We start from the raw sequence: 27,297 nt of genomic DNA, 5'->3' as shown, positions 1-27,297 counted from the left end.
CCCAGAGAAGGGTAGGGTGAGGGCAGAGGGCGTTCTTGCCTCTATAAAAAGTATAGGAACTTGCAAGGAACAAGTTTGATGATGCACCTCCAGGGCATTCTGATATCACTGTCCAGCCTATTGAGAACCACTGGTACAATCCAATCTCTTCAGTGAAGAGATGAGAAAGTCAAGATGTGAGAGATGTGATCTCAGCCTGCCTCCAGTCATTCACGGCATCATGCAAGGTCTCCTAAACTGACGATGTGCTATCTTCTCCTCCTTCCCTTCTATCTACAGAGACACATGATCAACCAGCTAAACAGAGATGCAGATAAAGATATGTGTACACATGCCCATCTTTGATGGGCATAGTATATAAAGATACGTGTATGGGAAAAAATTCAGGGGCATGGGGATCTATCATCTATCTATCCACCTTCTAGTACTGAAGTGGTTAAACTGGTGCATTTTTACAGTTCCTTATCACTGAAAAGGGAGTGATCAGTTAAACAACAACAAAAAAAAAATCAGTGTCTGAATAGCCAAAGCTGTTTAAGAAACAACTAGCATGAAAGCTTCCTGTCCTATAAAGTCCAATTTCAAGGTCGACCAAGCAACTTCAAACTCCATCTTGAACAACAAATTCTAAATCATAATCCTGAGCCCCAGTAAACAGAGGCTGCCAAGGAGGCACTGACGTCTTATGCCGCAATAATGTGGGGGATGGGCAGGGTGGGATGGCACACCGGGCTTGTGAACGTAAGCCCTGTTCCCCATCACTGCTCTTCATAAGAACTGAAAACAACTAGACACACACACACACATATTTCATGTAGGAAAAAAAAAAAAGACTCACCAAACTCATCACATATGCTCTCATTTTCTATTAGGGTTGGGTGGTCAAAGGTGTCCCGACAGTACAGGATCTGAGGGTTCTTGCTGACCACTGCAATGCCCCCCAGGGCTAATGCAAACTGGTCCGTTAGAATGGAAGACGGCTTATCCTGGATGCGTTTCAGCATCGAGCGGTACCGGCAGTACTGAGGATAGCTGAGAACTATCACGTTCATTTCTTCCTCGTCCTCCCCTAGACAAACGAGAAAACACTTCCATTATCCTCTTCCCTCCAACAAAGAACTGTCATGGCCATGGCATCATTTCAATGATCACTTCTGATTTTGTACTAAAAATATAGGCAACAGGACTCTTGTATCAGTTCACATTTAGCACAGTCTGGCTAATGCCAGCATCCTCTCAGCCCCACCACACCCACCCGGCTCCATGAAAAAGTCTTGGGTTACTGGCGGGGAAAACAAAGAGTGGGATGGCTAACCCTCTAGACAGATTAAACAATGTCTGGGTCACAAGCAAGCAGCAGAACAAAGAAACTGTCTAGAAAGAATCAGATACATATACATAAGCATTAAAGTCATCACTGTAGGAAAAATCAGAATTTAGCTGAGCTTCTTCATACTTCTTTCTACAATTTGGTATTGGTTTTATTTTAGATTAGATAATCTTTCAGTGCTTGAAGCCTCTGTAAAGGTCATCTGGGCCCCGAGAGACATCCCCGGGTCTAAAGAGCGTTATCATCTGCTCTGGTGGCTATTAGCGCCGTTCAGCAAATATTTCTTGCTCTCTTTATGGTCCGGTGGAAAGACAGTGCTTCCCAAACCATTGAAGACAAGTGGCTGTGTGGTTTTGGTCAATGAAACGTGGCAGAAGTGGGTGGCTACTTTAAGAACCAGTGTGCAGCTGACCACACTCCCTCCTTCCCTTTGTTCTGGACATCTGTAAAGTTTCAGATAGTGGCCAGCCTGCCCGTCTGGTCTTGGAGTTAGGATAACATGGAGCAAAGCCCCTGATTGATCCTAAATGGATGTATAACATAAGCAGAAAAGAAACCTTTTGTTGTTTTAAGTGAGACTGTGATTTGGAGGTTATTTGTTTTTGCGACATGATCTATCTCAACATGATTGATACATCCACCTTCTCCGCCCTCCCCCGACCCATACTCCCTATGTTCTAATGTTCCTCAGATCCATCTGGTAACTTGGCACAACTCGGAGAGCCACACTGAGAGGACTCCCCCAGCATCCTTGTGAGAGCTCCATCAGAACCAGCCTGACTCACAAGAACATGTCAGCAACCTTAACGAAGCTCCCTCTTAGGATATCTTAATGTTTATTTACCCCTTACCATATTAAGTGCTTGTTTATAAAAACCAGATTCTGTATGGATAATCCTTCTTCCTTCATCTTAAGTCTGAGAAATGGCAACCCCCTGCCCCCCACCTTTGGTATTGTACCGCTTGCACAATGTCAGGCTGAATGTAGGCTCCATGACCCAGTTTGCCATCATTCTATAACCGCACCATCAGGGCGTTAGAAGCAATTCCCAGTTATCTCACTTGCTTATCCAAAGGGAAAACACTCAGTATTTCAAGCCTTCACCATGCTGCAGGGAATTGCACAAAACAGTTGTTAAGGATACCAACATGATTGTGGCCATCTGGTAACCAGTGGGAGACGAATGAGTAAGGACAGAACATAATGAAGGAACATAACCAGTACCAATGGAAGGTGTGCATGTGACCTTTTCAGATAGGAGGCCAATAGCCAGATGTATTTCTAATTATGTTCACTTAGTCCCTCAGGCTGGAGGCTTGAGAGTGGAGATGTTTAGCTGCTTTCAAGATGACATCTTTTAACAGTTTATATTGCTTAGACTCCTGTCTGGTTGGTTTGTGGGTAGCCACTTCATCAGCTGGCACACTTAATTAAAAGGAAATATGTTTACACTAAAGGCAAGTTCCCAAGTGAAAAGTAGGTTTGAAATGCTGATATATGTCCCAAGACATGCCAATTTGACATTTTTACCAGTAGACTCAGACACTAGTTCACCCTTTGGAGTCAAATCTGTGCTTTCTATAGAATTAAACTGAAAAAAAAAAAAAAAGGTTTAGTGGAAATGTTCACAAACATCATCAAAACTCTAAGCTCTAAGTGCTATTTGAAGAAGCAGCCTCTGATGTGTTAATTGTACTATTATACTCTATTTGTTCAAGATGACCAAGACTTGTCCAAGATCACCCAAGATGAGAGAGGTCCTATTTGAGTATGCTCAACAACTAATACCATCTTCTATATATTGTATATACCATTCAAAAACCTGTTAACTCCAAAATTCTACCTATTTGCTTTCTATGACGGAGAAAAAGCTGTACTAGTTTCTCCAAGTATTCCTGAAATGAAATGGAGAAAGTTGTGCTTCTTGGGTTGCATGAGGGTGAAAAACTGGATGCTTCAGAGTTAGTTTTATAGCCGAAGATGTTACCTGGACTCTTGGGACCAATTCACCTTCTTCCCATCCCTTCATTCTCCTTCGTCCCCCCCCCCCCCATGATGACGCCATCTCTAGTTTCTTCCTAATTCCCTATTCTGGATAAAATCAGCATCCTGGTTATGTTCTGTGCTTAGAAATGACCTCTTTTTTTTCTCTCTCTACCTCATCCTAGCTTCAAACATTTACCCCTCTTTCTTCACACAGCTTCTAAAACACTAGCCAAACCTTGAGTCCTTCTCTTTCTGTTCAAAGAAAAACAGCAAATTCCCTCTGATCCCAAGTCATGGAAACACATTCTATGAAGTCCATTCATTCTGGAGACAACATTTCTTAAAGAATGTTCCTGGGACTGCCCGCAGCAGAATCACACAGGGTAGAAGGGGAAGGTCACAAAAAGGCAGATTCTGGGGTCCCATCGAGAACCTCTGACTCAGAATCTCTAAGGTTGGGACCCAGGAATTTACATTTTTCACAAGCTCCCAGGTAGTTCATGCACAATAAATTTTGAAAACACTACCTGAATTTAGCTTTTAGCATAGACATATAGTGATTTATTCAGTTGGGTTTTGGTCTCTCTGTCTCTCTTTCTATTTCTCTCTCTATGTATATGTGTTTCTTTTTTTTTTTCTTCAGTTTTCAGGTATATGTTTCTATCCGGAATCTCACTGTACCTAAAACAAAATACAGGACTAAATTTCCTTCTTCTTGCCACTTTCCCAGGATTGTTGGAGGTATCACAGAATACAGCAAATGTTAAAAAAACAAAACAAACAAAAAAAAACCCTCTCAGCCAAAAACATGAAGAAGCGAGGGACCATCTTCCTGTCTAGAAAGAGCAAAAAAATACTCTGTGATTTCTAGTACTAATAATAAAGCACTAAAATTTACAAAGGCCTTCCACACAATGTATCTTTTTTTTTGTTCCTCATAACAACCCTATTAGTAGTGTTACAACTTGTTAATAATCCCAATTTAGAGATAGGAAAACTGAGGTTCAGTCACCCAAGTGACTATCCTGGAATCTGAAAGAACTAGCAAGTGATGGATGTGAGATTGTAACCCAATCTTTTAACTCCAAATTTGATTAGCTTTTCATTTTTACAAAATGTCACATAATAATAATAATAATAATAATAATAATAATAATAATAATAATACTTCTTGGGGTAATTAATACTTTGATTACTTCTCCTATGTGGGTGTGGTTGAAATAAAGTATTTCCTTTGACATATTATTATTACTGTTGTTTTAGAGCTTAAACTGATTTACAATATTAGGAATGAGGATGGTGGCCATTGATCAAGGAAAATATGAGACATCTGTTTCACTGAGAACCGTAGAATTCAGCCAATTATAAGCCAGAATTCTTCGACTCTGGTTAAGTTAGAATGTTATTCCAGAAGACTGTAATTCCCATTGTAATGCTTTAAAATTATTGACACATATTTCATGTATATCAACTTTCTACCTTCTACCCATGTGATAGGAAATAAAGCCAACTCTAGTTTGTGCAAGTGTAGAACCCCTGACCCTCACTAAGAGGTTAGATGCTAGCTGGGACCTGCTCTAATGTGGCAGTGCTTAGGGATGCCAAAAAAACTCCGTAACTTTGTTGCCTATGAACAGAACCATCCATTTGGACCAGAATTTTGGCACTGTTTGGACAGAGGCAAATTTCCAACCTGACAATGAGATATTCCCAGAGGAGCAGCTTTTACTATTTACAAAAAGCAGAGAAAGCCCATGAGACCCCCAGGACTCCTGTGAAAGGGTTAACAAAGCACACTAGGTGAGAGTGAAGAGAAGATCCACAGTCAAGGTGAGAGTGGGAAGAATCAACAATTCATCTAGGTCAAAGTTGCACTGAGTGAAGATACTCTGGGTCGCTTCTTTGGAGTTTAGAGAGAAGTTTATTAAACTGGAGAAACATTTTTTTCTCAAGGTGAAGTGTAGTCACCTGAATATAAAAGGTCTGTATGACAGAGTATAAAATTATGAGTATGGAAGCACTTTCCAGATCTAAAATTCTATGATCCTATAACTTCCTCCTAAGCCTCTGCATTAAATTAACTTCTTCCTGAAACAGCTACAAAAGTATGAACTTGTTCAACAGCCGTCATATTTTATTTTGCCCTAGTACACTAAGAAACAAATAAAGCCAAACAACCCTTTCAGGAATTCTTATTTAAATTCCTCAGCTACTTCTTTCCTCCTATGCATTTCATATACACATAAACAAACACTCCAATGCAAAGTTACAAATGAAACAAGGGAGACAATAAATGCTGTGTAGGACACTTCCCCTTTTCCAATTCATAATAGGTCTAGCAGATAAATCTAAGAATGAATAAAGGAGTGGATAAATCACACATTTGTTTAACAAAAGACAAACAAAGTGTTCCTGAAACAAAGATTTTCTTTCAACCACACCCAGATAAGAAAAGAAATCAAAGTACAACTCCAAGGAATCTTTCTCTAACACACTCCAATGGGTTGTAGTTGGTTGGGTTATATATACATCACTTGATCTCTGTCACAGAAAATGGTCAGCAATAAATTGCTGATACCAAAGACTGAAATTTCAAACCATCATCATGATATTCTATTAAAATGTCATCTCCCATTCCTCAAGTAACCCCTCCACCAAAAAAAAAAAAAAAAAAAAAAAGTCAATGTGCTGATTTTAAAATGAAATATTCAGAGGGAATAAGAGACCCCCCCCCCCTCAAATTACTAAACCTCATTTCAACTTCAGTGAAAAGAACTTTGCTTATTAAAAGTTAATACCTAAAGTACACTGGTTGTAATGCTCAACCAAAATTACTCTAATCTTGTGCTTGTATCATAATTACACGTTTTGTTAACCTCTCTCAATGTCAATTTTTCACTTATTTATATATTCTCAAAGTCCAAAACAGAATTCCACTGAGAAACTGTAATTATAACGTGAGACTCCACCCAAGCTTTTCAAACAGTAACTGTACACCATTGCTTTAATCCTTAGCGTTGAGCTGGGGGTGGGGAAGGGGTGGGAGGAGAGGGTAAGAGCAGGCATTCATTCTGAATAGCACATTGCTCAAGTTGTCTTTGTAAAAAGAGAGATGCATGAAATAGCAAACACAATGAATTAATGGAGCATTGACTTTCAAATATCCATAATGCTATTTTTTAAAATAGATAATGGTGGCCAAATGCACAGAAGGCTGAAAACATAAATTCCGGAGGAGAAATTTGCTTTTATCTCTTACACAACAATTTAGAAATGTAACTTTCTTTTTCATCCTCGGGGGAGGATGGAAGGCTTGTTTCGGAAACATCACACTATTATGCTCACTGAAAACCACTATAATCTATTTCGAACATCACAGTAAGCTTTAAAAAAAAAAAAAACTTAAAAAAAGCCTCACACCAGGATTTTATAGAGCCTGGTGGAAAAAGTATGCATGTTCCTTCCTGCACCTAATTACCTCAACTGAAAAATCTGCCAAGTATTTTGCCCTTTAGTTCTCTTAATCGTATTAGGGCAAATGCATTTGGATGCCAATAGAAACAAACATTTAAAGATTTTCACTTAAAAGATTCCAAATATGTACGAAGGCTCTGTTTGAGACACAATGTCCCTAGTCCTTCAAAGACAATTTACAGTGCTCTTTTTTTCTTCCCCAAGCAAATATGAATTTGCTTGTTATAAAACTTGATGTCTAGTTTTGAGACAATTTAAGTAAAATCATGTCAATATGAGAGGCTCTTACAATGATTTATGCGTCTTTCTCTTACTTTATTACATTAGACATTCCTTTCTCAAAGCTTTATACTTTTCACTGTGCTCCTAGCAACGAACCAACGGCAAAGCATCAACTTTATATACCTGGCACTATTCCAATTCTCACTGCTATTGACAATTATATTGAAGTTTCCATTTAATTGCTGCTCTGTTGTAACACTGAATATTTGTCATAATTAGGCATTTCCTATTCTCCATCTATTCATTTCTGATTATTACTGAAAATGAAATTTTTTATTCCAGAAAACCTAAGCATGAAAATTCTACAGATAAGAGTAGCTACAGCTGTTACTATCATTACCAACATTGTAACAAGCAGGAAAGAAAAAAAAAAAAAAAAGAATATAATTTCTCGGAAGGTAATTTTCCTTTCAGTCTAAGTGCTCTTATTCATCTTACAGTTACTCAATGATTTCCTGTTCTAATTACAGGACATTATACAGAAAGACATTTGCAAAAGGAAAATGCAGCAGTGCATATAACTAAACAGCCTGAATTGGTTGAAAGTGTTTAAAATTCAAAGTTGTACATCAACTTTATCAATTCCTGATTACAACTCTGTGTAAATGTGTCATGCGTCCCACCATATTTCTAAATTTTTCTTAAGGCAGTCAGCTTAGTACCCGAAGTCAGTACACATCAAAGGGGAAAATACAGTTGCAGTTAAACTGATGTTGAAGAGCTGGGGTGGGGAAGATCAGTTTGTGTTTTTCTTTTTCCCTCATCAAAGCTCTTAAATTGGAGGCATGCCAAGACAAGGAGTGGAAAATATTAATAATAAAAATAAATTAAATGACTGATTAAAAGGGAGAGAGAACAAGATTCCATCCGGAATAGAAGTGAAAATGCCACAAACTATTTCATAAAAACATACTGTGACGTAAATTGCACATCAGTATTGCACTGTTGTGGTTATTTTGAGAAATGGTTTGTACTGTAAGTCAGCTGGTGCTGCCCCACCCTTAATGATTTTGTAATTTTCTACACAGTAAGCAAGTGGGGCAGCCCTGAGATTGCTAAGACAGAAAACAGAGCTAGCCAAACAGAACTGACAATAAAAAGATAATGTACTTTTAACATAACAGAACAAGAAGATTGGCTTTATTAACTAAAAAAAAAAAACTACTTTAAATGGTCCCCAGCTTGCCATTTGTTTTGATAAATGGAAAGACAGATCTTCCCAGGATAGGCAACAAAACATCACTGGAGAACTTATAAAAAGAAAATGTGGGGAAGTATACCAGTGCATGGTTGCAAACAGAATAAAGAATATTTCAAATGCAAAACCCAGGGTTTTAACCAGCTCTTCCATAAGCAAGCCACTTCAAATGGATGGACACACAAATGTAGAAATATGTATTAATATGTTAATATCAGCTTTTGCCCTGCTATTGTTTCATCTGGGGAACAAATGAACCTCCTGGGAGGCAAAGCCAGCTCTACCACCAAGGGTCCCCTAGATGGTCACTGAATTCTAAGCCACATGCAAGAGCCACACTAGATTTCATCTTGAGACTTTTGCATCTCATTTCCATATGGCTCATCTCAGCCAAATTTAAATGTCACACAAGACAGGGATTATGCAATAGGTGTATCTTCTGATGAGACCACAAAGCCAGACTGACGCATAGGTAAAAGCGGTGACCACATTTGGGGTGTGATTCTAAGGGGCCTGATCTACCTTAACTTGCCTCTCTTTCACAGGGTTAACTGTTAAGCTACAGTCAACCATTCACTTTTAGTATAAATGAGCTTCAGTATCTGAAGAAGAAAACAGAAAGAACCCATGAGAACGTCTAGAAGCCAGGGCTTAGACAAAATTTCTCCTACTCTAAAATTGTGTGAAAGGTTTTTTCAGAGATTCATTTATGCATTTATTTATTTACTAGTGACCCAGGTGAGGCTATTATATGGGATTTGAACTTAGGTCAAATTAACCCTCTCCTGGTTTACAAGAAGCTACTACTGAGGTAACCCTGTGGTTACCATGTCAAAGTTGCTATAAGAGAAGGAAACGTGACTATTAGCACAACTGGTCTTAAAAATCATTATTAACTTCTGCCACCTTTCCCCTTGAAATATCTATGCAGCTTTTTATTTTTCAAGTTTTCCTTACACTGCCATCACTGCATGAATCACAAGTCCATACCTGCAGCAACTATGTAAACCTCTGACATCCGTGAGAACTTCCAGAACCCCCAAACTCATAAATAAACCTAACTGAGGTGTGATACTGGACAGATCAATAGCTCAATGACTAACTTCCTCACATTAGTCTCTCAACATGTAAGAAAGATTCCCAAATTTGCGCCTTAACAAAATGCCTAATCACTGTCTGTCATGACTTTCACAGACATTATTATTTAACAAGTAGTTGACAGTTGTCAGGCCAAATCTCATCATTTCCAACATGGTTTATTTCAGGAGAAAAAACTGTGTGTGTGGAAAACTAAACACCAAACAATGTTAGAGTGACTAATACCGATTCCTTAATGCCTAGCATTTTGAAGGCATTCTATACATATATACATACATACACATACACACACACACATACATATATATATACTATATAACAGAATATATATTATATCTGGGAATAATACTGTATCACGGTATGGCTACTTTTATTCAAATCACGTGGTCATTAAAAATTATAAAATTAAAGCACATTTCAGGTCATGCAAAGATGCTTGTTATATTCAGTAAAATAACAAAGGTATGAAATAATATATTCAGGCCCTTGCCTTTTCCTTAATAGCATTACTGAAATATAATACACATACCAGAATAATTCATCCATTTAATTCATTTATGGATGAATTATTAAATTATAATTCATCCATTTAAAATGTACAAGCTTTTAGTATATTCACAAAGTTATGCATCCATCACTATAATCAAATTTAGAACACTGTCATTATCCCAAAAGAAACACTGAACCCTCACACTCCCACACCTCTTTGCCCCTCATCAGTTCTAGGAACCATTCATCTCCTTTCTGTCTCTATAGATTTGCCTATTCTGGACAGTTAACAAAAATGGAATCATATACTATGTGGCTCTTTGTGACAGGCTTCTCTCACTTAGCTTAATGTTTTCAAGGTCATTACATATTATAGAGGGTATCAGTATTGCATTTCCTTTTATTGCTGAATAATATTCCATTGTATGGTTATACCACATTTTATTTATCCATTTCACCAAGTGATGAGACATTTGGGTTGTTTCCACTTTTTGGCTGTTATGGATACTGCTGCTATCAACATTTGTGTAAAAGTTTTCACATGGATACATGTTTTCATTTCTTTTGTGTAAATACCCAGGAATGGACTTGCTGGGTCATACGGTAATTCTGTGTTTGACCTTTTGAGGAACTGCCAGACTGTTTTCCAACGTGGCTCTCTCCAGTAGTGTTTGAGAGTTCTGATATCTCCACATCCTTGCTAACACTTGTTGCCGTTTGTCTTTTTAAAGGTCATCCTAGAGGGTGTGATGGGAACATCTGGCAAATTTATATGGAATTTCAAGGGATCTCAGGTAGTTAATCTTGAGAAAGAACAAAGCTGAAGGACTCACCCTTCCCTGTTTCAAAACTTACTACAAAGCTACAGTCATCAAAGCAGAGTGGTACTGACATAAGGATCAAATGGGATCAAATAGAGAGTCCAAAAATAAACTTTCAAATCTGTGGTGAACTGGTTTACACCAAGGATGCAAAGGTCATTCAATGGAGAGAGGACAGTCTTTTCAACAAAGGGTGTGGGGAAACTTAGATAGCCAAAGGTAAAGAATGCATTTGGACCCTTACATGGTACCACATACAAAAACTGACTCAAAATGGATAAAAGACTCAAATTTAAGAGTTAAAACTACAAAACACAGCTGGAAACCTTCATGACCTTGGATTTTACAATGGTTTCTTACACAGGACACCAACAGTGCAGGAAACAACAAGAACAACAACAAAAAAACAGATAAACTGAACTTCATCAAAATTTGAAACTTTTTTTTGCATCAAAGGGCACTACCAGGAAAGTGAAAAGACAACCCACAGAATGGGAGAAAATATTTGCAAATCATGTATCAGATTAAAGGATTAATATCCAGAATATACAAAGAGCTCCTACAACAACAAAAAGACTATTCAATTTAAAAATGGGCAAAGGACTTGAATAGATATTTCTTCAAAGAAGCTATACAAATGGCACATGAAAAACTGCTCAATATCATTAGTTACTGGGGAAATGCAAACTAAAACTGCAATGAGATACTACTTCACACCTACCAGGATGGCTATTATTTAAAAACAAAAACAAAAACAAAATAAATTCCAAGTATTGGTGAGGATATGGAGAAATCAGAACCCTCATACATTGCTTGTGAGAATGTAAAATGGTGCAGCTGCAGTGGAAAACATTCTGGAAGTTCCTTTAAAAATTACATATAGAATTACCATATGACTCAGTAATTCCACTCCTAGGTATATACCCCCAAAGAATTGAAAACAAAGACTCAGATACTTGTAATCAATGTTAACAGCAGTATTATTCACAAGAGCCAAAAGGTAGAAATGACCCAAGTGTCCAACAACAGATGAACAAATAAACAAAATGTGGTTTATGCATACAACAGAATATTATTCAGCCATAGAAAGAAATGAAGTTTTGATAACATGCCATAACATGGATGAACCTTGAAAACATTATGCTAAGTGAAATAAGTCAAAGGACCAATATTGTATGATTCTATTTATATGAGGTATCTAGAATAGGCAAATTCTTACAGAGAGTAAAACAGAGGTTGCCAGGGGTTGGGGGCTGTGTAGGGGCAGGGAATGGGAAGTGACTGCTTAATGGGTACAGAGTTTCTGTTTAGGAAGAAAAAAAAGCTGGAAATAGACAGTCGTGATGTTTGTACAACCCTGTGAATGTACTTAATGCCACTGAATCGTACACTTAAAATTGGTTACAGTGGTGAATGTTATATGTGTATATTTTACACAATAAAAAAAGAGGGGACTATCTGGCAAGGGTTATGTTTTCTATGTGGATGCACTCTTAATTGCTTCTTGAAAGGAAAAGAGATGTCTCTCCAACCAGTAACTAAAATGAAATAAAACTCCTGGAGGGCACAGAATCAGTATCCTCATTTCTTGTTACCCTCCTAGACCTTTGAGAGAGCAATGACAAATGTAATTGCCTATAGACAGTGTTGCAACGAATGTCTGCAATCAACACCTCCTGTCAAAGAGTCCCCGCAGTCACGTCATTAGTTCACTCTAGGCTCAGGACCAGCAGCTCTTCCAAAAAGGCTGAAAGAATCTGGAGAAAGTTATCACCAACTAGTACTGCAGTCATTGGCTGGCAGCCCTTTTTAGACAAAGGGGCATGAGTTTAGGCAGTCATTTTTGTGACTTTAAAAAAAAAAAAGTTTCACCACTTGAGGAATTTGTGGACCACCCTCAAAGTGCTGAGCCACCTCCAAACAACTGCACTGATATCTGGGAGCTCACATCGTAAGGTGACAAAGAGGTGTTCAGATTGCATTGTTCTCTTTCAAATTACTGAAGTCCTTCTGGAGTGGTTTAACAAGGAGAGGAGGGCAAAGACCTCTTTCTTCTACCAGTGGCTCATCTGAAATCAGGGTGTTCAGACCAGTGAACCCTTCCCCAGAGGGTCCAGGAAGACTTTCCTAGGAGAACCTGCACAGGCATGGGACAGACCCTCAACATCTGGATCACTGACTACTCAATTCACCTGCCTGAGAGTGAACCCTCGTTCAATACAGCCCATCTCCTCTACCACCTCCTACCCCCCATCTTATTATGAACACTAAAGAGACAAATCAAAATACTGGCTTTGGAGACGCCTCCTTCATTGATGTATAAGGCACAACAAATCATAGGCTTTGATCTTTCCCTTTTTCCACATATTTCTGTTGAAGGAGAAGCTTGGCAGTAGGAATAGAGTACTTTGGCCTGTGTTAAGATGTTCTGAATTCAGAAAAGCCAGAGTAATAAACGTTAATGATGCTGATCCCTTTAAATGTAGCTGGAATGTTCTGCAAGGCTACCAGATTTTTTTTTAAATAAACTGGATAAAGCCTAAGGATAAAAATTTTACATGATTTATATCAGAACTGTTGTACTCTAATAAATACAGATTTTAAAACGTAAGATTTTTACCAAATGATATATAATATTATTCTAATTATCATCAATCACCATCTTATTTCATTCTGTATCATGTTTAACATTTTCTACTTCCTGTTAATAAAAAACTCAAATTTATGATAAAAAAATCTAAATGTCCACTTAAAACTGGGAAAAGGCACACATAGTTTTTCAAAACTCTTTGAGAGCAGCACTATTCAATACAAACATAATGTGAGCTACGTAAGTAATTAACATTAAAGTGTAAGAAAGCAAGTGAAGTTAATTTTAATAATCTATTTTATATTTTGTAGCTCTAGCTTTTTACCATTAGAATAATAATTCATTTCAACAGAAAAAAGCTGGAGCTAAAGTCTAGTCTCCCCCTCTTACTGACATAATTGACATGTGACATCACTTAGGGTGTACAAAAATAATGATTTTATATATATATATATATAAATTTATATATATGTAAAACATCTTGTCTTATGTCATAGCACAAGTGCAAGTGTTTCTCTAGGGTACATTTTTTTAAAAAAATTATTTTATCTAAGTCAATACATTAAAAACATAATTTAACACATGAGAAATATAAAGAATTACTAATGAGATTATTTTTTCATATGAAGTTTAAAAATCTGTATTCTATATTCACAGCATCTCTTAACTTGAACAAACTGTATTTCAAGGGCTTAATAGCCACACGTGGCAGGTGGCTATCATATTGGATGGCATAGCTTAGAGGGTCCACCAGGAAAGAAATCTGCAGACTGTTGCGTCAGACAATCTGGGCCCAAAGAAGCAGCTGGGATGACTGAGGCTGCCCTGGGTACTTGGCACAGTCCCCAGGGTGCCTTTCAGTCCTGGATTCCAGGACCCTTCAATCTTAAAAAGTTCAGAAACACAACTGGCAGAAGAGAACAAACCAGGAGAAAAAGCCCCTAATGGGGCTGTTATTTCATTGTTCTAATAACCAAAACCCCAACAAAGACCACAGGCAGCAAAGCAACCCTGTGTCATTATTTTAGTAGAGATCCTTGCTTGCCACCGTTGGTTTCTAGTGACTAATAAAAATCAATTCAAAGTTAAAAAAAAAATTAAAAGCTTCAACTATAAAACCTGGTGAAAGTCCTCTCCTCTAGGTTACATCTACCCTCCTGCTGTAAAGAGCTCTAAGTTCACCTGGTGCCGTGTCCACAGACCGTCTGGTCTGTTTTCTGTCACAATACAGGAGAACATCAGTTGTTCAAAAGGGGTATGTTTTTTATATGTTTTTATACTTTCTTTTTTTTTTTCCTAGTGTGCACAACATGAAAATTAGTTTAACATCTGAAAGAAAGAGATACTTATGAAACCTAATGGAAACTGAAACCAGTATTCAATCTCACAGCAATGCAGTCATATAAAAACTCTGGCACCTTCTAATGTGCTCTCACAGCACACCGTGGGAGCACATCACTGAAGGCCGATGATATGGATATGCTGTTTTACTTCCTTCTGTACAGCATTAGTAGTGAGTAAGCTGACGTAACACATGAGGAGGAAGAATCTAGTTTATTCACATTTCCCATAATACCCATCATCTGCTGAAGATCATTTCCACTGCAAATATCTTCCTTTCCCCAATCTCTAATATCCAAACTTACTTCCCTTTTCTCATAAAAGACACAATAAACAAACTGCTGGTGACTAATATATTAATTCCAGTAATAATTCTGTGCTCTCATATCCCAAGTTACCAGTGCTACAGATCTCAGTGCTGGGCATCTCTTAGATATTTCTGTGACACGCTTTATGTTAGAACATGGATTGGCAAATTACGAGCCAAATCCAGCCTGAAGCCTGTTTTTACAAATAAAGTTTTATTGTAACACAGCCATACCCCTTCACTGACATATGGTCTGTGTCTGCTTTCATGCTGTAACAGTGGAGTTGAGGCAGAGACCTAATGGCCCTTAAGTCTGAAATATTTACTCTGTCTCTGCTGACCTCTGCTCTACAGAACAGATTACTGCTTCTATTGATCTGTTATCTCGGATCATTGCTATCAGCTTAATTCCTAAGATACAGTTACTCTGTGACACTTCACTGAACTAATCTCTTCAAGTGGGGCTCCCCTTTCTAGACTGTGGATTCTCTGAAACAGACTGGGTCTCCGCCACATCTGATACCCTAACATGGGAGATACAAGTGAAGCCCATGGTAGGCTTTCCATGAACGTTCATTTCAATTAATATTTCAAATGAATGTTTTCTGGTTATTCACTGTTTGGTGTCCCCAACTTCTACCCTACCACTAGATCTATTCATTCTTCGGTCTCGCTACCTGGCTGTGTGACTCCTGAAAGTTGTTATCTCTGCTTTTGCTTAATTCAGCAAATGGGAGACACCAGCAGGAGATCAGATAGTGGGAAAGAGAGAAGTTGGGGTGTTTCTTCCCTGCTCCCCTTCAGCTGCAGCACCTCAGCTCTGGCCATGGCTGCCGCCCTCTACCCTGTGCTTCCTCCGCACCTCTTGAGCTGCCGCCTGAGCTCCTCTGGCTTCCTGCTGCTGCTAGCCCCTGGCTGCCTCAACGGTGTTCCTGGTTCTCCTCACCCTGACTACACCTCTCCAGACCTCCCCTTCACTCATATCTCTTCAGCTGAACCCTCTGGGGGAAAATCTGGTTTTGCCTCAACCTTGATTGGTCCTCCTCCATGGTTCCCATTTGGCAGGTGGAACGATGTCCTCGTACTCAGAGGTCAAATGAAAACTAAGACAGGGCATGTGTTCGGTGGACAATCACGTTAGAACCACTGAGGGGTTTGCTGAAATAAAAATTCCTTCTACCACAGAAGGAGGATGTCTGAGCTGGGTCTCTGGCTTAGTGCTCTGTAACAACTAGCCCAGATGTTGCCAGGGCCCTTATTGAAGCAGATGAAGAAACTCAGGGGTAGGGGCAGGATGAATAAGAGAAACAAAACCAGTTTGAAGCAACTGCAGAGTGTCTGAAAGGTCCTGAAGCCAGATGTATAAATATGGGAGTATTTGGTGAAAAGGGGGGTCAGAGCTCCTGACGAGAAGGCCATGGGGAGTGCTGACGCTACAAATGGAAAAGACCCACTTCTCCTGGTAACACAGTTAAACCCTTTAAAGGCTACACATTTAAAAACCACATATTCCGTAAGATTGACTTCAATAGTTTACCTACTGGCCAGGACCAGCATAGTGGTGAACAGAAAGATCAATTGCTTTGAGAGTTTGGAAACCCTGTAAGTTCAGTCATTTGTAGAAGGATTCAACAAGGCTGTGAGTGTGAAAGATGGAGCAGCATGCTGTTTACCAACTACTAAAGGTATGATCTGCAAAATGACCACCTTTCAGAACCTTGGTTTCCTAATCTGTAAAATGGGCACAGAACAGTGCCTTCCTGGGAGGATACGTGAGTTAAAAAGCACTGATGCTCGTGTAGGGTATAGTAAATGACTGTTCACTTTCATTACTGCTTTGCAAGTCATCTCCCAAAACATTCCAAAGGACACTAGTTCCTGGAGAGAAGGGAGCATGTTACCAAGTGATGTGCAGTAAAGGGTACAACAGCCTGGAAAACGCTGAATTTAATGAAGTTACGTAGACAGTCTCCTTGGGGCCTTTAACAAGCTCGTGGGCCTTTTAGTCCACAGGAAGGAATATGCTGCTTTTCCTGGATTCATTTTTACCATGAAATCCTCTCTCACCTGCTTCCTTACCCTCCCACTCCACCCTTTTCTGGGTCATTTGTGGCTCACCTCAATAGGCTAGTGTTTCTCTGATCACATTTTGGGGACTCCTCACCCAAATGTTGATTACATAGTCCTGACTGTTGGGACTATGTACCCAAATGTTGATTACAGCAATCCCCCAGCTCCCTTAACTCCCCTTCCTGCATACACACCCTGCTTAACACTGTCTAATTATAGTTTATCATGCACAGTATAATCACGCATTTGTATGACACTGCAGATTTGTAATGCCCCTTCACATGCTTAAATTCACTTTCCTCCCAGAAGCCCCCTTGAAGTCTATATGGATCCCCTATTTTATACAAGAGGACCTGGAAACACAATGAGGTGAATGACTGGCCCAAGGTCCCCCATTAACGGCAGGAACAAGTCATCTAGCATTAAATATCACAAGATCCCCTTCACACCCCACCTGCCTTCTGCCTGGTCCCACACCTCTGAGAGGGGTTATGGCAGACTCACGAGAATCTGAAAGACTGGCCAGTGGGCTGGTGGCCTCGAGAATCCTTGTAACTTTATGAACTAATGAAAAGCAAACTCCTCATATCAGGTTGTACTATTAAAGTAGTTCCAGTCTCATGGCGCCAGTCTCAAAACAATTCTCAAAGTAAAGCTTGATTCTGCCTTATTGGGGAGATAATCTCAGAAAGAGGCTGCCATTGTATAGAATACTCTTCATCAGCACACAGTCTCCACTTCAAACCCCTCAGGAAGCAAATTTACAGAAGCCAACAGTGCTATTTTTCTCTATGACCTGTCCTGTTTGGATTCCAGGACAAAGACCCACAAACCATCCAACCCTCATCACACACAGCTCACACAACTGCACCCTCTGCATCATGGAAAAGCCAGCATGTAATGTCAAAATGGCCATCCGTCCACAACGGGCCAGATAGCACCTCCCAAGGGTTAGGAGGTGGTGAGTGGCATAAGGACAAAGCTCCAAGAGCTGCAGCCCCTGCCCTCAAGGATGTGCAGCCTAGGGAGGTGGTGGGCATGTGAACAAACATACAAATAAGTGTTCTGACAAGAGGCACAGCAGAGGAGGAAGATTCTTGGTACCAGAGGAGTGTCAAGAAGGGCTTCCAAAAGAGAAAGCTCAAGTTGTGAAGGGTACACGGACACTCACTAAAGCAGATAAAATCACCATCACTTCCTCAGCCTTCTCTGCATGGCAGTCATGAACACATCTCTCTCCTCCTCCAGACAGCCCTACAGGACATTATTATTGCCCCTATTTTCCATATGAGGAGACCGACGCCGGGAAGATATTAAGGGACTTGCCAGCAGCCACACTGTTAAGGAGGCTGGAGAACGGATCTGAGCCCAGTGCCCAGGTCTGCCAGCTGTTGCTGACTCAAAAGGACAAGGTGGTGGTCACAAGAAGAGTTTGAACAAAAGGGGGTTTAAAAAATGCAATTTGAATTATGACCAGGTTCACGCAGGAGAAAACACATATATCAGCTATGCTGCCCACAATTTAAATGCTTCCTTTTTCACTTTTCTTTCTGGCACGTGGCTTGCCATCTTTAGCGGGGCAAGCATGCCACACTCCATCCATGTGAATAGTCGAGATCTCTTTTAATAATAAAGGATATTATTAATCTACTTTGCCTCAACTGAAATGCAAACCCAATTCGATTTTTTTTCCTCAGGTGAGATGTAGACAGAGAACATCCAGGTAATAGGTGTTATCATTCACAGGGCCAAGATGGAACCAATATTTTGTAGCCAAATGCCATTTGAGAAGCACAATTTAACAGCTTCATTTAGTGACACTTCAAAATCAAGATGATTTAAACAGTCTCTGAACACCAGCCAAGATGCTACCCAAGTATATTTAAATACCAGCAGATACTACATATGATAAAAATTCCGTGTTTGTCTCCTTCTCTGACTTAAGAGAAAACCATTTCTCTCTCTCCCCACTACCTTAAGACGAGGCTGCTGCAATTCTTCAACTCTTAATGGGAGTAGGAAGGAAAAGGGCTCACATGAGAAAACAGAGCTCAGCGCTTGTTGGAAATTAGCATTCATCTTCCACCAACTCTTTTTATTGGCTGTTAAGCTTTCAGGTCCTTACTTCGAGTCTAGTGGGACACCCAAAACACCCTTGCCTTGCTCCAGTAACAAATCTTCAAGCTTAGAGGATCTCCAGCCCCAGTTATTCTAAGGATTTAGTCAGAGGCACATGCGAGTAGCATCTGAAGGAGCCTCAATACTTGAAAGCCAAGAAAGAAGCCCTGAGACCTATCATTTCCCTCTACCTTTCCACAGCCTTCAAAATCTATCAGATTGTTGAAAGTCATCCCTGTTCTTTCTGTTTAGGGGACCCATTTCTAGATTTTAAAAGCGACACAATTTTCCACTTTGGGTGGTATTATTATAAGTTTGCTCATGCTTTGAAATCTGGAAATAAAAATCTCATCCTTCCATGCATAGTAAGAACCAAAACAAGGGGCTCCCAAGGCTGCCATGTTCCCAGGAGGGCTGCATCTCCTCTCACCCTTCCCTAAGAGAGCGGGGACCTCAGAGCCTGGACAAATGTCTTCATGCACAGGTCAGTGGATGAGAGTCTTTCATTGTGTTTTCCCACCACATGCTATCTTGGGTTAAGATGCTTTTTAAAATGTTCATCGATGAGTTACCTCTTCATAGGTACCCATGAAGAGACCAGGTTTCTTCAGCCAGGAGAAATGGGGTAACTCTTATCTTTGTTCACACATTCCTTAAAAATTTTTCTTCTTTAATTTCAGAACAGATATATAAATACATCCTTGTTACAAAAGATAACATGAAGACTCCCTTGACCTCACAAACCCTCAAACTTTAACGGAAACTTCACTTCAATAGAGCCTTCTTGAAGACTGGAGAACTGCTGTTCTCAAGACATGAAGGGGGCCTGAAGGAGAAGGGGAAAGATCTGGTCTAGTGATCCTTCTCCGTTCTGAGGTGTCTCACTCTGAAAAATCACAGTGAAATCATAGCCCTCGTAAGTCTTCCAGGGGACAATTTACTCAATATAGACCCACAAGGATGACCTCCACGGCGCACTGAGATGCGCCAGGGCACACAGCAAACGTGCCAGTCTGTGTGAAGAGACCCATCTCAATCCAATCCCAACTCTCTAGCTGCCACACTGCTTCTTCCAACACATGAAGAAGTGAGAATGATTACATTTTGTTCAAAGTGTCTCATTATATTGATTTAAATAAGATTTCTAAACCTGCAAAGAGAAAAACATTTTGAAATGCTGTTTGTTTCGAACAAGCCTCTATAAAGACAGTTAGTGAAACCCTTCAGAAGCTCCGGATGGGGTTGGCGGGGACTGAACTCATCTCTTCTGCCATGGACATCTGACAGAAGATAATGCAGTTTAGTCACACCCAAGTCAGGTGTTTCTTTTCTGCTTAATGCATCCTTGTAAGCCTAAGAGAATGTAACAGACAGGTGTTAAGAGACCTGCACTGAGTAATGTTTAGCCTAGGCTTTGAGGAGATCTTAAACCCAAAGAACTCGCTTCATCTCTGACAACATTCAAGTGCAATTGACTTGTAATGATTTTCCGGGATCTCACACACCTGGACAGGTAAGATACAGTCTGGTTTGCAAAATGCCAAGCACGCTTCCTGATGTTTATTAACACTGCCATCATTGCAACGCTTGATGCCAAACTGAAGAAAAATACAAATAAAAATTTTCAGGCTCCCTGTCAGAATGTTCAGTGATCAGTGTCCTGCTGGAGTCCAGCTGCTTCGTATTGAACATACACTATTGACAGGCAAGCGCTAAGCCCTTAATGTGTATTTAATCATTGCAGCAACCCTAGGCGGGATATGTTTACTGCTTCCATTTTATAGATGAGGAAATTGAGGCTTGGAGAGATTAGGCAGCTTGGTCAGGGTCACTCTGGAACCCAGGTCCATCTGATTCCATAGCCCCTGGTCCTAACTACTGCTTAGGACTTCTGAGAGAAGCCTACACCCAGATAAGCCTGTGATACAGTGGGAGCTGCCACCAAAGCCGCGCTACGGACACAGCTGTGAGCTGGACGTCTGGCAGGGGAGATGCTCAGGGGAGCAGCCTATTCGCCGAGTGATGACACTTAGGATCCAGGCATCACATGAGGCAGAGGGCTGGAGTCACTGTACTGAGAAGCCCTGATGCTCCCCTTTCCTCTTCAGGGTCAGCACAGAACCTGCCACCTTGGAGGAGGCAGGAGGGGCCCATTCTGGTTTTGCAATTATAATTCCTTCCCTGCCCACTAAGTGGAAGCAGGTATTTACTAAGCGGGAGACACTTATTATTTTAAGAGAGGCCTTTGGAACCAGGGCTTGATGAATTTATGAGATCAGCTGCTGTTTTTCCAAGACAGTTACAATACAATTCATTTCATTTGCAGCTGGCTTAACGTGAAACATTGTTTAAGAGAGACAAATAAACAACAATTCACATTCGCTGGGCTTCTCCCCACCCCTCCGAGTTGTTCCACAGGAAATTTTTCATTGATTAAAGTACAATTACATTACAGTTAGAAAAAACCAGCCTAGAATAAATCGTTTTAAGAAGAAATCTCCTTGATACCCAATGAAAAGGCAGCCTTCGCAGGGGAGGAGCCGGTGAACCAGGCACTAGCTCTAGACTCTTGGGCAAACCCTTGCCCTTCTCTGGGGGCTCTGCCTTTACACAGAAGGTGGGAACAGGTAATGGCAGCGTAGAATTAGGACTTTCCTGGGCCCCTAGCCATGTTTGCCTTCCTGGACCCATTCCTCCATAGGAAAATACTGAAAATTGTATTTTAGGACTGCATTGGTATAAAGATTAATCTATAAATATTATACATTAAAATGTTTTCTTTGACTAAAAAGGTCATCGTATTTTCCTCTGATTTTGAAAGGAATGGAAACATTCTTGTGGGCTCCATGAAATATCAGGGCCCTCGGCCCTGTCCCAGCTGTGGCTACTGAATAAGCTGTCCCTGGATGAAGACCTAGCCCTTGGTTTGCTGAGGGCCTGGAGTTGGGAAAGCATGTTTGGAGCAGCTGGGCCTGCACAAGGTTGCTGTGCCAAAGAAGGGTTCTGTGTGGGAGAAGGGTGAAGAGAAGACCCCTGTTGTTGGTGGCCAGGTGATGATAAGTGTCCAGTGGGACCAGTGATGCTGGACAGTGCATGGAGCATGGCTGGAAGCCAACCCCTCTGCCCGCTCTCCCACCAGCTCTGAGAAATCCTCCATAGATATCCCCTGCTCATCCAGGAACACTGACTTTTAAAAATAAAAATCAGGAGATTGGATTCCATGATGTCTGAAGTCTCTCTGTTCCCACTCTAATATTAGACTTCTCACCACAAGTATTTAAATACTGTTCCACGATGCCAAAAGCTGCTTCGTCTCCCAGAGGAAACTCACTAATACAGGAACCAAGAAAGGACTTTGATCACAGCGAAAAAAAATGTGACAGTGAATATATGTATGCTCATGTATAACTGAAAAACTGTGCTCTACACTGGAATTTGACACAACATTGTAAAATGACTATAACTCAATAAAAAATGTTTACAAAAATAAAATTAAACTGATGAAGATGAAAAAAAAGAAAGGACTTTGAGGAACTGATCGCTTGCAAAGATGCATCACTGTCCAGTGCTGCAAAGGTTTAGATGCAGCACCTCCCATGAGCAGGCCATGAGCCCTCTGGCCACCCGCGGCATACTCCTAGTGATTTGTGTGTTCAAGTCTTGGATGGCTGCGTTTCACACCCAATACCAACAGACTTTTCTGTTCCATGGATATGAATGGATTCCGGAGAACTCAAAATGAAAATGTGAAGTGCTACATTTTTCTCTGTGGAGCGGAGAGTTCTTACTCTGTAGTTCAATGTTTGTAAATTCTGCACTTATGATTGTTGGGCACTGATGCCCTCAAATCTCCTTCATGCCCCTGCTGGCTGGCTGGGGCTTCCCCGCAGCCAGCACTCCCGTTTCAGCGTGGCCACATGTGCCTGCTCACCAGAGGTTAGGGCCTATTTGAGTATTTTATTCATTTTCCCCATCAGTACATACCAATTCCCTGTTTCAACAACACAAAGGGTAATTCATCCATTTTATCTACTGGCATTATCCAAATACCAGTTTTTCTGATCTCTGGTGTTGTGCCTCATTAAAGAGAATAGACATACAGGTCATTTCGTCTCCATGGGCTTACAAATATTTAGGTTTACTTCCTAACCTGGCAATTAACCTAGCAAATCTTGATTCTGGAGCTAGGCTGTCCGATAGAGTAGCTTCCAGCCACGTGTGGCTATTTAAAGTCAAATGAATTAAAATCAAATACATTGTAAAACTTTTGAATTCAGTTTCCCAGTCACACTAGCCATATTTCAGACACATGCAGCTGGTGGCCTCTCGTTGGAAGGCACAGAGAAGGAACGGGTCCATCATCAGAGAAAGTTCCAGCGGAAAGTGTTGCCTGAGGCTTGGACACTTGCAAAGGCAAAGACCATATCGCTTCACCATTGTGACCCTGGTGCCTAACACAGGCTCCGCCTAACATGTCATGAAAGCTCTAATAAATGCTTCAGGAACCAAGATTCTTCATCTCTAAACACAGGAATAAAATGTGATCCCCAAGAAATGCTGAATTAGAGGAAGAAGAAGTGAAAAATACAAAGAAAGGGCTATATTGGGGAAACTGTTTGCATAAAAAGAAACTTTAATTCTGATGTTAGCCAAAAAAAAATCTATTCCTAGACCTCTTCCTCATGGAGGCAAAAAGTGAATGAGACTGTTGCTCAAAATTTACACCCATGAGCCACTCACAACATGAATAAGGCAGGCAAGTTACCAAAGCCAGTATGTTAGTAACACAAGGGCAATGGCAGTAGCAGTAATAACAACGATGATGGGGATACTGATACTCATGCAATATAGGGCACTTCATATTTACAAAATCCTTTCACACCTAGTCTCATTTGAATCTCATAACAGTTTTGTGAGGTTGGAATTTTTATACCCATTCTATTGATAGGGAAAAAAGAGGACTGGAGACTCTGACTTGTCTGGGATGACCCGGCTGGTCAGAGATACCTATCTTACCTGATAAGAGATACCTGGGCTCAGGCTTCCTGACTCCAGGTGTCCCTGCTCTATCACAACTGTTCTATTTTGCCGAGAAATTACCCACTGGGCTATTCCTACTTTCCATCTATGCCACTACATGACTTGAGATTCTTAACAAAAGCACACCGATACTTCCAGGGCCCCAGAAGGCCAACTGATCGATTGTCCTCCTTAGTAATTTTTGGCTTCTGCAGTATCGAAGGGCTAATCTTTGGTAACCATAGGCTCCAGAAAACATTATTAATTTATCACCCACGAAACCATTTGTTCTGTGGATTATCAATCTCAAACAGTGGTTCTGAAGCACAAGCATGATATACTGTGCTCTGGGTTACACAGCTGCTTTGCATTTTGAATTCTTTATTTATAGAACAAGTCAAATTAATAACTCAAAAATGTTGTTTCAGGCAAAGTAATGGACACACAATAAAACTATTCATTTCCTAAAAGGTCACTCCAGGAGATGCATACATTGTTTAAAAGCCTACCAACAATGCTATTATTCCTTCGAAAACTGAAAATGTATAATAAGCAGTTAGAGCACATATCTGCCCCTGAGACCCCAGGCTAATTTAAAGTACAATCACAAGGCAATCAATCATACTCCAAAATTACTTCATTTTCCAAACTGTTTACACTTTTTAAGTTACAAATCCACTTTCTGCTATTTCAACTCACGATTTACAACTACAGATTTAGACCGCTTGGCAAGCAGCCAAGCGCTAGTCATGAGGGAACTAATGATATGAACAGATCAGTGTTTTATAAAGGAGAAAAGCGCATGTAAATTTCCAGTGTGTCTGCAAGTAATCAAGGCACTGCTGACTATAAATGAGACCGTCTCAAATTTATTTTAGGAGAAATATCTTAAAGCTGCACTTTTTATCCTGGCCAAAAAAAGCCTTTAAGAGGAACTCTGAGATTACTCAAATTATTGTAAATAAATGGTTGGTTACGTGAACAATATGGAAGGAATAGTGAAATAAGCGACTTATTTCAATAAGCGAGTTATTTCAACATTCCAGTCCCACATGCCCTTATCGTGATTTCTGGAATGCTAGAGTTAATGGAAAGAGAGGAAAAGATCTGCCAATCTTTCTCTCTCTCTCTCACTCCCCATCTCCCTCTCTTTCTCTCTCCTCTAAAATCTGTTAACCATAGCAGCAAATCATGTTTGTTTTAGTAGCCAAAAATGCTCTGAATAAAAGAAGACCCTGGGGGATACTGTTTTAAATTAAATATGATCTTTATTGTTTCATTACAGTGGCACAGCCAAATAATCACTTTGTGTTATTTGTACAAATAATGTAGGATGCTCATTTTCTTGCGGAAATAATTACTCTAGTCTATCATATCCTGCTCATCGTCAAAACCTCCCCCTTTGCTGTCACCAAGCATGTGCATTAGACTTGAGAGGCTAAATTTAGCCAAAGTTTCATGTGTTCTTACATGTTAAAGAGTAAAGCCAAGTAAGCATATTCAGATGTGAGGATGCCTTGAAGAGAGAAGCTTAAAATAGCCTCACAGTATATACACCACAAAAGTCCATTCATCGTGATTGATATTTTACTTAGAGAATCATTACACGACTAAACTCAATTTTATAATTGGGTAAGGCCAGATATAATAAACCAGCACTGCTCTGTTAAAGCATCCTACATCTTCAAACTATCTGTAATCATAAATCAACCTAATTATTTGAAATACTGTCATGAAGTGGAAAAGAAAAGAAATTAAAATAAACTAGCTGCCTGAATACTTCATTTTATTTTCTAAGGACCGAAGCTTTTTATTGGCCTTTATTAAAGCCCAGCCTTACAATGGCTGGTAAACCATACCTTTAGATAAAACTGTACACACAGAAAATCAATTACAAAGACTAAAAGCTCCCCTTCCCCTTTTTTGCACCGGCATCTGGTTGGGGTGTGTGTGTGTGTGTGTGTGTGTTTGTAATGATCTTCAGGAACCTGGAGCAACCGACACATAGCCCTATTTTATTAAAATTTTAATTTATCCTTGTTTTTGTCATAGTCAAAAAAGCCACTAAGAGTGGAATGAATGTTTCCAGTTCCAGAGTAATTTGATAATAAACTCCCTGGAGTTCCAAACTCACCATTGTGACATCATTAGGATAAATGCTCATTGGCTGTGAGTCTATCAGGTTAACCCTTCCACAGATGCCCCAGCCTATCATTGGCTAGTTCTTCAATGCCAGTCCCCTATATTTACCTGTGAGAGCACAGACACACACACACAAACACACACACACACACACACACACACACAGAGCATGGACCTAGGGCATTCTAAAAGGCAGGGGGTGTGTCTCTTCCACTGGAAGGCTTGGTGCAAATCAAATACAGGCCTCCAAAGGGGCACTGTGGGAGGTTCTGGCAGGTGGAGAGGGAGGACAGTCAGGAGTTCTCTTAGAATTGGGTTATCCTGCCTAATCATAGTGTGAGAGCTGGAGATAGAACTCTGAGTACCAAAACATATTCCTCATACAAAGTACAAGTCCACCCAAGACTGGCTGTATCTAAATTTGCCCAACTTCTCTTGAAATTTGATAATATATTTTTCATTTTACGTTGGCTTCAGCAGTACCAAGTATTGAGGGATTTTCAATATATATGATATCCTCATTCTACTGTTATTTACCATTTACATTTGTTCTTTCCAATTTTTTGTTTGTTTTTTACAATTTAACCAATACCTAGCAAAAGCCTCAGAATTCTGCTCTGACCTTTGACCTCACAAGTTCCACTTTTAAGAATTTATTCTCAGGAAATAATCAAGAATACAAACAATGATATATCTTCAAGGATGTTCCTAAGAGCAGTGTTTATAATAGTCAAAAGCTAGGAAAAAAACTCTAAAGTCCAACAATAGGAGTATAGCCAGATTAATTACCGCATTTCTGTATAATGGAATACAGTAGTGCCCACTGCTAAAAATGTTACTGCAGATGAATATCTGTTGTATATAAATGAGCATTTTAGGTAAAAAGATGTTAAATACCAAAGATACAGTATAAATAATAAAAGGACTCATATATACAGTAGGCAGAGAAAAAAGATTGGAATGATAGACAAATACCAACACCAGTTATTTCAGCATGGTAGTAGTATGAGCAATTAAAATTCTTTTCTTTC

The 27,297-nt window shown here is 39.9% G+C and overlaps 1 protein-coding gene across 1 annotated transcript in view; it reads right to left on the bottom strand.

The window, feature by feature from the left end:
• The window catches only part of ARID5B (AT-rich interaction domain 5B), a 173,338-nt gene that overhangs the window by 88,857 nt on the left and 57,184 nt on the right, over positions 1-27,297 (bottom strand). The window contains exon 4 of the mRNA XM_006186974.3: positions 839-1,069. Within this exon, the coding sequence (XP_006187036.1) occupies positions 839-1,069 (231 nt within the window). The remainder of the gene's footprint in view (positions 1-838; positions 1,070-27,297) is intronic.

This window comes from Camelus ferus, chromosome 11 (assembly GCF_009834535.1).
Source record: "Camelus ferus isolate YT-003-E chromosome 11, BCGSAC_Cfer_1.0, whole genome shotgun sequence".
Taxonomy (NCBI): Eukaryota; Metazoa; Chordata; class Mammalia; order Artiodactyla; family Camelidae; genus Camelus; species Camelus ferus.
This window is presented reverse-complemented; position numbering and strand designations above follow the sequence as displayed.